This window comes from Phodopus roborovskii, unplaced genomic scaffold (assembly GCF_943737965.1).
Source record: "Phodopus roborovskii unplaced genomic scaffold, PHOROB, whole genome shotgun sequence".
Taxonomy (NCBI): domain Eukaryota; kingdom Metazoa; phylum Chordata; class Mammalia; order Rodentia; family Cricetidae; genus Phodopus; species Phodopus roborovskii.
Window position 1 is genome coordinate 1,024,698 of NW_026126599.1, and position 14,735 is coordinate 1,039,432.

At 36.4% G+C, this 14,735-nt stretch overlaps 1 protein-coding gene across 1 annotated transcript; it reads right to left on the minus strand.

Annotated features, from left to right (window-relative positions):
• Positions 1–510: 510 nt before the first annotated feature.
• Positions 511–8,096, minus strand: LOC127237340 (vomeronasal type-2 receptor 116-like). The gene is given in 3 exon segments (XM_051205573.1): positions 511–1,265; positions 4,703–4,826; positions 7,980–8,096. Coding segments are annotated over 3 exon segments (996 nt in total).
• Positions 8,097–14,735: the final 6,639 nt, after the last annotated feature.

Genomic DNA, 14,735 nt, shown 5'->3' on the forward strand with positions numbered 1-14,735 from the left:
ATGCTGGCCTCCCAGCTATCAGTCTGGTGTTTTTATTATAAGATAAATTTGTCTTCATTGTTCTCTAGTAATCTTTTGGCGAAGTAATTCCTTTATGTCAAATTCATATTCATTATAAAAACGTGCTTTCCTTCATAGCAAACTTACATGAAATGTAAGTACAAGGAATCCAGAAAACATACCACCAGCATCAAAAACAAGTGGATAAACAGGAAAACTTTTAGTAATATAAATGCAGAATTATACAATGTTGAAGAAGTGAAGAATGGCTACATATCTCATTAATCTTTTCTTTAATATTATTTGAGAGATACAATGAATATTCATGAAAGTCAGCTTCCCAATTAGAGAAATAAGTAAAGATGAGGAAATAAAAACGGATTTATTACTAAATAAATCTAATAAATATAAAATCTTTAATTGCTATATTATCTCTGTCAATTGTATAGGCTTGAAGGCATCTATATAATTTAGAAAAACATGGACTAAGCTTTATAATCAACTTTTCTTCTAGAGTGTGCTTTGGTTCTTGACATACTTAAGCACATCCCTATGTGGTCTAAACAAAATAATATAGCACTTGGAGACAAAGATGCAACCTAGGAGGCCTGCACTGGAAGCCAGGATGGAAAAGACTTCCATGGCCATCACAAGTTTCCCCTTGGTGCTGTGGTAGACAGGAAGGAAAGTGACCCAAACACTGAAATAAACCAACATGCTGAAAGAGAAGAATTTGGCTTCATTGAATGTGTCAGGCAGGTTCCTGGACAGGTAAGCCATGGTGTAGCTACCAAGTGCCAGGGAGCAGAGGTATCCCAGACCAGAGTGGAAGGCAATAGTGGAGCCCTTGTTGCATATAATAATTATGTGTCCATGTTCAGTGTGAGCATCTGAGTCAACAAAGGGAGGAGAGGCGCTTAGCCAAATTCCACAGAGCACAAGTTGGATAAGGGTACAGATGGGAATGATGAAGTTAGGAGCCCTTGATATCATTATCCACCTTATCAGTCTCCCTGGGATTGTGATCTGGAAAGCCAGAACCACAGTTATAGTTTTGGCCAAGACTGTGGAGAAAGCCACTGTGAACAGAACTGCAAATGTGCTCTGCTGCAGGACACAGGTGGCTGTGTTGGGACGGCCAATGAAGAGCAAGGGGCAGAGAAAACAGAAGGTCAGAGTGATGAGCAGGATGTAAGTGAGAGACCGATTGTTGGCCTTGACGATGGGAGTGTGGTGGTACTTCACCAAGACACCAAGAACAACAGCTGTCAGTGCAGAGAAGCCCAGGGCCAAGGAGGTGAGTGCCATCCCCAAAGGGTCTTCATGGGACAGAAAGGTCACTGCTTTCTGGAGGCAGTGGCTCTGCTCTGTGTTTGCATAGTGACTTTCTGGACACCTCACACAATGATCCATATTTACTCGGGAATTAAAGTTATTGTGAGTCTCTGCTCAGGAAGCCACTTTGCATTACCAGCTCTCTGGTGTTGCCCACATTTCCTTTTTTGTTTCAGACTCAAGTAAATCAGTGCTCAATAGTGCAAATTCCCAAATGCTCTCCAATTAATCATTCTAGATTGATCTTTTTTATAGGACATAAAATTAACCAGTCTATTTTATATTAGTGTGCTTAAATACATCTTCAATTAAGTAATAATTTAATATTTATATTATACTTACAAATTACCAATTTAATTTCTATAAATCTAATATATGATCATAAGATCACCTCATTCTGATTTCCCTTGTGTGACTTTGTCCTGTGAGTTCAGTATAAGGGGTTTGTAATTTTTAGGATTTTCTTGTAATATTCTCAGGTATCACACCCAAATCTATCTATTTCTATAGTTTTTATTGAATGAATTCTCCTGCATTTTCCTTCTCTGATAGTGTGTATGGGAATGAGAACTATTAAATTCTTCAAAGCTTGAAAAACTTCTTTTTGTGAAACTGATTAGTCACTTCCAGGGAGAAATGATCAACTTAACAGATAGCTATAAAACTCTTATTTAGTTGTAGTTGATCATGGAGTAATTATGTGATACTTTATTACTTTAAATTTTAGATTTTCATCTTCAATTCAAAAGTTATAAATAACTATATTAATACCATATTTTCATCCAATTAAAAATATTCAGTATTTTTGCAAAGTAGACATTTAAATTTGGTTTTTGTTGATAATTTGCATTAATCATTTTGTTACTGCCTACTGTGTCATTTATTACCATTATCAGCATTTTATTTGTTATTTACTCATAATACCCTGTCACTCTCAAGGCAATCCTGTCTCTTCTATTTTATCTGTGTTTACTTCTATGGATTTTAACTGAGCATGAATGCTTCAGAATCATAATCCTTTAAATTCCTTATTAAAAGCACAGGCTGCATATGTCATGACAAATACTTTTTTATCAATTGAAAATAATATAAAGATATTCACATGTCATCCTATATGTTTTGCAGTATGAGACTACTGTTTTGAAATATTTGGTATTTATATTTTAATTTCTTTTTTCTTACTAAATAAATTTTGAAATGTCTCCTTAAACTTCAACCATGCAGTGTTTGATATTGATGATTATTGATGGTTCTAGTTACCCCTAGTGAATATATTTAACATGAACATAGCATGGCTCAATATACACAAAGTCTCTATATTCACATTAAGTCTTTGGCTATGTGTATAGGAGGTCTCAATATGCACATTTTAAAATTAGGCAAATTAAACTCACCAAAACTTTAAAACTTTCTCTCCTTATGAAGTAATGTTATCACATCTGAGTGTTCAGGGAAGCCATATGTTGTTGAAAACATTCCAATTAATATATGAAGAATCTCCTTAGACATTAATATTAAGGTTAAGGAATCCTCTTTGATTTTCTCTCAATATTCAATATTTTGTCTAAGTGTGCTCCTTCAATTCGCTTTTTTCAATTGTCTCATGCCTACTTTCTATTCCTTAGATATATTTTGACATAATATTTTTGTGGAATATTAGATGAGTATGTGTTACATTTGTTTATACTGTGGAACATTTGTTTCATGATACAAAGGTATGTTGCATTCTTTTATGGTATGGTCGTATTCCTTTTCATCTCTAAAATACCTGATTGGTCTAATAAAGTGTTGAATGACCAATAGCAGAAAGAGAATGGTTAGAGAGGGCTTTCAGGTAGAAAGAATAATTAGGAGAAGAAATCTTGGAGACAAGAACCAAGGAGCAAAAGAAGGAGAAAAAGAGGAGGACATAGGGAACCAGCCACCATGCTACACAGCAAGCCAGGGAGAAAGAATTTTTAAAAGATGTGTACACTTGAGAAAATCAACACTCAGAGGCATAAGGTAGACATGACAATTTTAGTTAAGAGAAGCTGGCTAGAAAAAAAAGTCAAGCTAAGGCCCAACATTTGTTAAAAAAAAAAAAAAAAAAAAAAAAAAAAAAAGAAGCCTTCATGTAATTATTTGGGAGTTGGGTAGCAGGCACTCAAAGAGCCAAAGAGTAAAAATCTAGCAACTACATAAGGTTCCTAACTATGTTCCCAGTTGCCTGGAAAAGACGATACTTTAAAAGCAGTGTCCTTCCTTATTGTATAAACATTTGTATATATGTCTGACTTATTCACAGTATTATCATTAATGGAAGTGGTCATATGCCATTTTCACCTAGTCGTCACAAAATTATTCCATAATTTTCTTCTTCTATGTTTAATATTTTTTCCATTAACTTCTTTTAGAAAATAGTCATTTGTATACAATGACTATTTACCACATTAATTAGCTTACATTAATAAAATAACTCAAAAGAAATACACATATGTATTTAAGTTAATGAACCATAGCAACAATTGATTTAAAAATATTTGTGTTCAATGAAACTCTCACAAGAGGTTTTTGATGTATCACCCTAGTGGATGTTTTCTGGATCTAAACATGTATTAACTATTTCATATCTATGTGATTTAAGGATGTCCCTCTCCTTGGAAGTTACATAGCTATGATGTTTCTGGTACTCATGTAAAGATGGAAGAAAACAGTGAACCTGTTACACTTCAGGTAACTGGGTTCAGTTAAAAGCCCCCTATGGTGTCTGTAGTACACTTTCAGGAAATCTGATACTCTAATCTCACTTTGATGGGCACACTGTAAACAAAGGGTACATACATTGCAGGCAAAACACTCACAGATAAAATGACAAACATGTAAAATAAAACATTTTATAATATGTCCATGAGTCAATAAAATACGTTTCTAACCACCTCTGATGAAGCTAGAACCATGACTGAAAATATGCAACTAAGGACCATAAGGATCCAGCTCTTAAATGTGTGTTAACTATGAACTAAATATGCTATGAAATACAAGAGAAGTCAGTAATTTATAGTGTGTGTGTGTGTGTGTGTGTGTGTGTGTGTGTGTGTGTGTGTGTGCATTAAATGCTAGGGAGAAATAAAGCAGAATATTCCACAATGGGTAAAGCCGGTCTATGAAAGTATCAGTGGCTGTAGAGGATCAACAACATAAATCAAGTATGAGTTTCAATGGACAAAGCATTAGTTAAATGATGATAAAATGAACCAAAATATTTTTACTTCTAACTGATAAAAGAACAGGACTCTACTGTTCCTTCACAGAATCATTTCATCAGTTTAGACATTACCAAAAACTGTAGAGAGGTAGGAAATTCCCCAGTGAGTCCAACACTTACCTGTGACATTGGAAATCGCATTATCTGGTCATCGAGTGCAATCATAGCAACAGGCAGGCCTCCCTTCCTGGGAAGATTTTCTGAATCCAGGAAAACAGCTCTCACTGCACACAGAGTGAGGAAGCTGAGAATCAAATACATGGTGAAAATACTCAGGAGTGGACAGTTGTAAGACAATAAAAATATTATTTTCCAACAAGAAGATGGCAAGTTATTATATTTATTAATTGTAGATCTTTGTTTTGACACATAGCTTCTAATTTCAATATAGAATAAGAATTATGAAGTTCAATGTATTTAATCAATGATGCAAAACAACAGAATTATGAACAGTTCTGGAAATGTTAGAGGTAGGGCAAAATAAGAAAAAATGTTAGGTCACTAAGTACATGTCTAAAAGGGCAACTGTAATGCTATAGTGATCCTATTGTGAACTTCCTGACAGCTGGAGTGAGCAGCTTTGTTTCCCAATGGTGATGCTTAATTTACATTTCGAGTTTGAAAGATTCAGATTTACCAAATAAACTGTTCTTTGTGACTGTCTGTTAAAAATAATGGACAGTATGTTACATGAAGTGAAAACATATTCTATAAGAAAGTAGCACCTTTTCATTTTCTTTTGTTATGGACTGAATGAAAAGCAAAAGGGGAAACAGAGAGCAGTGTTCATCAGCATGTAGTACCTGACTGAAGATACTCTTTTTTTCAGGCTCTTGCCTACATAGTTATTGAAACACACACCAAGTGTGACCAGAAGTCTATGTAAAGTTATGTTCCCCCCACCCTTTTTTTGACAATTGGTTCCCTTCTCAGCAGGAAGACATGTAATATGCCCACATTTATGTGCCCTCAATGATATTACATATTGCCAGGTGCCCAAAAGCCAATTGAACATGCACTGAAATTTTCTAATCTGGGAGTCAAATTAATGTCTTCTCAGGTAGTTTCAGCACAAGGATGAAATCATTATAAATAGTCACTGATTTTATAACTGGAAATAAATGCCCATTGAAAAAAAAATTCCATTACTCAGAGGAAGGAACAAAAAGTTCCACAGATGATAGTAGCTTTGTGCATACAGATTGTCACTGAGTAAGGTGTCAACAACCATTACATCCACAAACAACTGTTTATTGAAAGAGATCAATGCAATGATGTAAGATTCAACCCACCTCTGTAAATCCTGTGGCCCACTGGATCATATGATCAGACAAAAGCAGTTCTTGGCCCTGTGGGGCTTTTTGGAGAAAATGTTCCAACCTTCATCTTTTGTCTGAGACCAAGGGGAAAATTCCAGAAGTTGAGAATATCATATTGTGTATCTAATTTCCTTTGTGACTTCAAAACTACAAGGTTTCCAGAAGCATTTTTGAAATGGGTATTTTTGAGAAAATGGTGAAGCTAACGAGATGTAAAATCTGATGTTGAATTCATTCCCAGAAAATTTAAACACAACATCATAAAACAATGTGTCTCACTATATCAATTTCCTGACATTAATTGCAAACTATGTCAACATATCAACATTTTATTGGATGAAGACCAAGAATGAACATATCATATTTCTAGACTGACATCAGTTTCAGAAGAAATAATTCTCTCTCTCTCTCTCTCTCTCCCTTCCTCTCTCTCTCTCTCTCTCTCTCTCTCTCACACACACACACACTAAACCTTAATCAGTGATTGTTGATTCAGACAAATGCCCAACTTCTTGAAGTGTTAGCCACCACTCAATGCTTTAACTTGTAAGCAAGGGTGTTTAATGCCTAAACTTAATGATAATGGTCAGATACTGTTAGGTAACAAACATAACTTCAGAATTTGAACTTTAATGATTTAGCAAAATTTGAGCATTTAGTATCTACTTCTCCTATTTCAGCTCTGAAATATACTTAGAGATAATGAGTTTTCAAACTTATTTCATTATAATGAGTAGATTATAAAGTTAATTGTAACACAAAGTAGATAATGACATTTACACATTTAAACATTTTCTTGTCCTCCCTTCATCAGGAACAATGACATATATGTCTGCAGCAAATTCTAGATGATAAGTGACATACAATATCTTAGGTGCCTTTTGGTAAAATTTGCAGAGTGCATAATCATGTATTGAGTGCTTTTAAATATCCTCATAACTCACAATGCTATTGTTAAAATATACAAGGAGAGAAATTACCTCCCAAGGGTAAGTATTTACCTCCCCATTTCCATGGGGGTAATTTTGTACTTGGTTGATAGTCATCTCATGGAGACTGTGAGCCACAGCATACACAGAATTATATATATTGTAACTCTCTTCAGTCATGTCCATTTCCCAAATATCTCTAGGCAACATTTTCAAGGAAACATTGAGTGGACAGTTACACAGTATTTTACAATCAGGTCCAGAAAAAGAGCAATTGAAGTGTTCATTCCAAATATGAGCAAGATAATGGTCATCTGGGTATTTAGAAGGATTATATGCCCAGATAAACTTCTTAATTCAGAAATCTTAACATGGTGAGGTGTGAAAATCAGACTCCCACATGAAATAAAAAGAAACAGTACTCAGATCCCATTGTGACTTCATGACCCGGACTTTCCAGTTCACCAAATGTTCCCCTATGTACAGAAATATACCAGTTAAAGATTCAGTGTCACCATGAATGATAACCACATATGCAGTTGATTTCATGGTCTCCTTGAAAGTCCTTAAAGAATTATAGTAGAAGGGAACTACATTGTCTGGAATCATTTCTACAAAAGCTATACACATTCTGTTCCTGTCCATCTCTTTTCTCAAGTCTGAGAGAACTTCAGCACCATTATGATCATCTACAAGAACCAGCCCCACCCATGTCCAGCTGAAATGAAGCATCAAAAGGACAATGACATGTGACAGAGATGTTTCCTTGGATGCTGTCTGGTAGAGAGAAGAGAACTGTCTTCTGTCACTCAGGATAGTGTCAAATTGGCCAAAAGTAACCTGCAGGAAATTTCAAATAGGAAACATAAAATACAATCTTGAACCTGAGGCAGCACTTTGGAATAGTAAAGATTAACATCTGCTCATGATGTTTTAATCTCCTATCTTGTCTCACAAGACGTAGCACTTTCTAAACACCAAAAATAGGCTCCAAACTCTTCCTATCCTCCATCTCCAGCAAAGTATGTGAGGCTATATAACCAAATTCCTGGTTAATTCACTTTGATTGATGAATGACATATACTAACTTCTGTATATTTTGATATTTTTAATACAGGTTTTTTGTTTCCTAACAACCTTGTCCTTCACCTGTGGATATTTGTAGAGATTCAGCAGTCTCCCAATATGTGCAGATGTTGCCCATGATATCCCTGTCAGTAAAGCAGCAGCCTTCTTCTGCCTTCTACATGTGTAATTGGGAATCATTGTTCCCATGCCTGTGAGGCAAATGAAAGGTGCCTCCAGAGTATTCCATTGATTGCTGTTGACATTATAGAGATCAAAACCTAGAGATGTGTTAGGTAAAATGTGAGTGTTTCTGTTGATTTCCTCAATGGCAAATATGAAGGCCAAAGAAACCTGGTAGCTCCTTGCCTTGAACCTACAGAGAATTATTAATATTTATGATGGGGCCTCACATGTTCTTACAGTATGATACAATGGCTTTTATACTTTCTATGTTACATAGCTACAAAAATAATCTTTGCCATCATGATAATGGTTGTAATTTGAATGCCAACAATCATAGTAAGTGGTGACCTTATTACATAAAAGCCTGGATGGATCAAAAATTTCTGGACAGGAAAGTTAACTCATATCACACATGGAATCTTCTGGTAAGTAGAAACACATACAAAACCCCCTAATTCTTTGACGTTTTAGTGAAATAAGCAGCATATAGAAAATTTCATTCTTAAAGTCTCCCCCATTCTGTACTATAACACCTCAAGGCATCCACACCACACCAACTCTGTCTGTACATGGGTGGAGAGACTGCAGCCTTTCAGATGTTCTAATTAAGGACCAATGATGCTCATGGAGACATCTACCTGAGTTGCATGAATCAATCCTAAAGCAACATTAGGATCTGCACTGAGAGAGGTTTAAACATCCCCCACCCAAGCACAGTTCTTTGAACAATCTTTCATCTGTCCCATTGCCATCTCTTTCTCTTAGAGATGTACAAGGAAGAGCACAATGACTGGGTGATCTTAGGAAGATCATGGAACCTCCCTAGCAAAGTGGATTACACGTCAACCTTGAATGCCCTGATGGTGGATATGGTTACTTTATTCAGTAGCTTTATTCATCAGCTTTATTCAGTAGCTGAGTTCAACTTGAACAGAAATATGACCTGGTTGATGACCCATATGATCCTCATCAAGATGGAAGCAACCATGTTACTTGGCTCTTGTAACAAGTGTGGGTTCACAGGGGTCCATGGAAAGAACTCACAGATGGATCTAAGGATGATTTTATGACCTTTCCAGATACAGGGGTAAATAGCTTCTCATGAACTGACACTTAGCAAAAGGCTTTTTCTTTATTCAATTTACATCTTTATCAAGTTAATTTCCATATACCAAAACCTCTTATTTAAGTTTTTCAAAGGGACCATGCCAAATGCATAGTCTCACTTAAAGAATACTGCATTTTTTCCCAAGTTTTGCATACGATTTATGCCCTTAGGATGCTCTCAGGTGTGGGTGAATTAAGGAAGCCCAGGAATAACCAAATAAAAGAATAACAAATGTTAGTTGGGGAACATTCACACAATGAAATTTTTCTGCCTTTAGGTGCTGGAAGCTGCCATTTGCTCCATGACCACCACTGGAAAAGGGGGAGGGGGGAGAAGGAGAACTTGCTCCCAGTTTACAAGTAGAACCTGAGACCCTGGCCAAAATGGGCTGATACTTCATAGACTATTGGCTGAATGAGTTCTCACAACACTCAGCTAAGATTTGCATGGTTTAAACAGAAGGTACAGAGGACAAAAGGTAGCTGTCAAGAAAAGCAGATCAAAGCTAAATGCTGACAATCCGGAATCAAACCAAGTGCAAAAATCTGCAGGAGTGCCTGTCATATGTCCCCCTTTTGTATATGTAACAATTAATTATGCTGGGGGTTTTGTAGCTTTACAGCAAATACAACCTTTGTTTTATGATCTTATATAAGTAAGTGAAAATACATTTTAAAGCCAATATGGTCGCTATTGCTAGCACAAGAGTAACACTTGCTAAAATAAGAAATCTATTAAAATGATTCAAAGGCATGAATGAGGCTATTGTATCTGAAATGTTTTCTGTAACATCCATTATTATCGTAAAAGTTAAATTTTTTGATAAAAATTTCTTTAATTTCTGGCTATAAATAATTTGAGGAGTAGGATGATAAATCAAGTGTACTTTTATTATCTCCTAGTCATACTTGATATTGTTGAACTTTAAAGGTGTGATACATAGGGTGTAGCATTCTAATCTCATTTTAATTTTATCTGCTCCTTCAATATTTCTAACTGATCTCCCAACAGTATAATAGCTTGACTCAAATCAGCTAATTCATTAACTATCTCACTATCTAATTTACTTTGTTCCATCCAAAGTTCTGTAAAATGTTTAGTTTAGTCTCTAATGAACTCAGCAGCTTGTATTTCTTAGTGATGGGCCACCCTGGTTGGCGCAGCACTAGCAGTCAATGCAATAATTCCCATTATTACAGTTCAACCATTCTACATGTTCTTAATATTCTTTCAGCAAGCTTCTGTTGAGTTTTGGGATGGCCTCAACAACTTCACCTTTATTCAGATTGCTTACCTTGCTCTGAGAATGCATAAATTTGCAGAAGTTAAATTTAGAGGCATACTAGAACTAATTCAGGTATGAAAGGCACAGCATTTTCAAGTAGTGTTGTAATTATTAGGGTGCCATTTTACAGGCTCTTCAGTAGCAAGTTAGGTAATGGTATGCATACTATAAAAGGATGGCTTCAAGTTAGTCTACAAGACAAAGTATATTTATCATCCATAATGCTTACATTTCCTTCCCATGCTTTGAAAGGGTAGAAGGCATTTGCTAATTGCCATAAGTTAGTCTGAACAGAATTGCAAAACTTCAGGAGAGGACTTTACATCCTAACTCCGTGACAATTGATAGGATCAATAACAGAAGAACTAATTTCCACAGATCCTTTCAAATCTTACCACTTCCATCTTAATTCAGAGTGAGAACACTTTCCTCAAGGGAAGCCACAAGGGCTCCAGTGAATGACTTCTCCATGGGAGATATTGATAAGCACTCGAGGTTTCTCACTCTTACATTGTTGCTAATGTACTCAGTCAGATTCCTTGCTGGTAACCCACATATAACAGAAGGGTAGATTTATGGAACTAGTAGCATTAATCTCCTGTCCTTTAAAGCCAGATGCATTAAGCATATAAAACTTAGTAGGATAGTATTAGCTAGTATTGACTATAGATAGTCATATTTGCGAATTTTTATTTAGACATTAAATTCCATTTCCCTTACAAGTGAGAATTCCTTGTACTTCCACAGTATAATTTTAAATCTCTATACCCTCCTTGATTGGCTGAGCAGGACCTCAGGTGTCATCAGGACAAGGTAGCCAAAAAAATTCATTAACCACCCGAATTGCTGCTGAGTTAATTGGACGATTGGGGGTATAGGCCCAATAACTATGATCAGTACATAACCTGCCCAGATACCACCTATACCATAGCAACGGACTAAGAATTTAAAGGTTACTGGGTCATTTGAATTATTGCCTCCCCTTTGTCACACAAATTCTTAAGCTGTCTTCAGGTTGATGGATTCACTTTCTGCCCCAAAGTCCTTCTGTATCTTTACCTTCCCAGAGGCATCTCAGCAGCAGAAGCATCTGAGAGATTCCTCTTCTCATGACAGATTTTTATCAATTTTGATGGTATCCATAACCTTTGATCTCTTGTAGAAACATAAGCTTACCCTCGGCCCCTTAACACTTTCCCTGGTTTTACATAGGATGACCTAATTCAGCAATTTTTTTCCACAATCAAGTATCTTTCAGCAGCTGTTGTCCCTGTTTCATTAGTGTTTAAACATTTTCAAGTTAGTAGATCATTATGTAGTCTATCCTTGGGGTCCTCGTATCCCTCTTTTGTTTAACAAGCATCTCCTTTAGAGTGTGAATAGATCTTTAATCAGGTTTTAATATCTCTGGCCTTCAGGCCTCATACACCTATTTCTCTCTACATTCTGTTTTACCTGAGATAAAGTTCCGATGCCTAATATTTGAATGAAGACTTCTTGTAAAGGACAGTAGGGATTTAGAGAGAGAGACAGAGACAGAGACACACACAGAGAAAACAAACATAAAAGAGGGAGCCATTATTGGTTTGAAGAGAAAACTGAACCTAAAGAAAGGTCTAGAGACCTACAAGATTGAGCAACCGTGGAAAGGCTACCATAAATGCCCTTCCCAGATAGTGAGATCAACAACTAACCTATCCACCTAAAAGTATACAATGGGAGGAGGAAAGCATCTTCAACAAATGATGCTGGCACAATTGGATGACGGCGTGTAGAAGACTGCAGATAGACCCATGCCTATTGCCATGCACAAAACTCAAGTCCAAATGGATCAAAGACCTCAACATAAATACTGTAGTGAGATAGTCCTTCTGTGGCACTGACCACGCCCATTGGGGGGTGGAGCCATGGGCGGAAGTGACCTGTGGAAGGAGGTCGGAGAGAGAGCCGGGAAAAGCTCTCTTGTTGGCGTGACTCGGACAGGAGAGCATCAGGTTGAATTTCCTGGTGTTCATCTGTCTAGGTTGTAAGTTATTTCTCCCTGAATAAACATCTATTCGGCCTATTTGTTTATCCTGATTCTTATTTAACCGCGATAAAATACAGCCACACTGAACCTCTTAGAAGAGAAAGTGGGAGGTACCCTTCAACAAATTGGTAGAAGAGACCACTTCCTGAACATAACTTTAAGTAGCACAAACAATGATGACTAAAACACCAAATAACACTATTAAAAAATGGGTACAGAACTGGAGAGAGAATTCTCAATAGAGGTAATCAAAAAGGCTGAAAGACACTTAAGAAAATGCTCAACATCCTTAGCTATCTGGGAAATGCAAATCAAAACAACTGAGATACCATCTTACTGCTGACAATGACAACTTATGCTGAAGAGATGTGGAGAAAGGGGAACATTCCTACACTGCTGGTGGGAGTGGCGGTTCCTCAGGAAAATGGGAATCGGTCTCCCACAGGACCTCACAATCCCACTCTTAGGAATATACCCAGATGATTCACATCTATGCAACAAAGTCATCGGTTCAACTATGTTCATAGCAGCATTACCTGTAATAGCCAGAATCTGGAAGCAACCTAGATACCCCTCAACTGAAGAATGGATAAAGAAGATGTGGCACATTTATACAATGAAATACTACTCTGTGGAAAAAAATAAAAATGGAATTTTGAAATTTGCTGGCAAATGGATGGAACTGAAGAAACCATCCTGAATGAGGTAACCCAGTCACAAAAAGAGGAACATGGTATGTACTCACTTATATATGGATTTTAGCCCTAGAGCAAAGGATCACCAGCCTATAATTAACACCACCAGAGAAACTAGGATACAAGGAGGAACCTTGTCACTTGCAAGAGATCTCATTTATTAACTGTTGATCTTAGTGTCTGTGCTACTGGTGTTAGGTTCAGGAAGCAGTCTCCTGTACCAGTTTGTTCAGGAGCACCTACCACTTTCTTTTCTAAGAGGTTCAGTGTGGCTGGATTTAATGTTGAGGACTTTGATCCATTTGGACTTAAGTTTTGTGCATGGCAATAGACATGGATCTATATGCAATCTTCTACATTCGAGCATCCAGTTATGCTAGCATTATTTGTTGAAGGTTCTTTTTCCGTTGTATAATTTTAGCTTCTTTGTCAAATATCAGGTATTTCTAGATATGTGGATTAATATCAGGGTTTTCAATTCAATTCCATTGGTCTACCTGTCTATTTTTGTGCCAATACCAAACTGTTTTCATTACTATGGCTCTATAGTAGAGCTTGAAGTCAGGGATGGTGATGCCTCTGAAAGTTTTTTTATTGTACAGGGTTGTTTTAGCTATCCTGGGTCTTTTGTTTTTCCATATAGGGTTAAGTACTGTTCTTTCAAGGTCTGAAGAATTGTGCTGAGATTTTGATGGTGATTGCATTGAATCTGTGGATTACTTTTGGCAAGATAGCTATTTTTACTGCCTATCCAAGGGGATGGGAGATCTTTCCATTTTCTGTGATCTTCTTTAATTTATTTTTTTAAAGATGTAAAGTGCTTGCTATATAGGTCTTTTACTTGTTTGGTTAGTGTTATCCCAAGATATTTTATGTTGTTTCTGGCTATTGTAAAGGGTGATGTTTCTCTGATTTCTTTTTCAGCCCCGTTATGGTCTGTATATAGTGGGACTACTGATTTGTTGTTGTTGTTGTTGTTAATCTTGTATCCTGCCACTTTGCTTAAGATGCTTATCAGCTGTAGGAGCTCCATGGCAGAATTTTTGGGTCACTTATGTACACTATCATATCATCTTCAAATAGTGAAATTTTGACTTCTTCCTTTCCAATTTGTATCACCTTGATCACTCTTTCTTGTCTTATTGCTCTAGGTACTACCTCAACTACAATATTAAAGAGATATGGAGAGAGTGGACAACATATTCTTGTTTTTTAATTTAGAGGAATCGCATTAATTTTCACTCCATTTATTTTTGAGGTTGGCTGTTGGTTTACTCTATATTACTTTTATTATATTTAGATATATTCCTGTTATCCCTGTTATCCAAGACCTTAATCATGAAGGGTGCTGGATTTTGTCAAAGGCTTTTCAGCTCCTAGTGAGATGATCATACAGTTTTTCTTTTTTATTTATTTATATGGTGGATTACATTGATATATTTTCATATGTTGAACCATTCCTGTACCCCTTGGATTTTTCTGATGTGTTCTTGAATTCGATTTGCCAGTATTTTATTGAGTATTTTTGCATCAATTT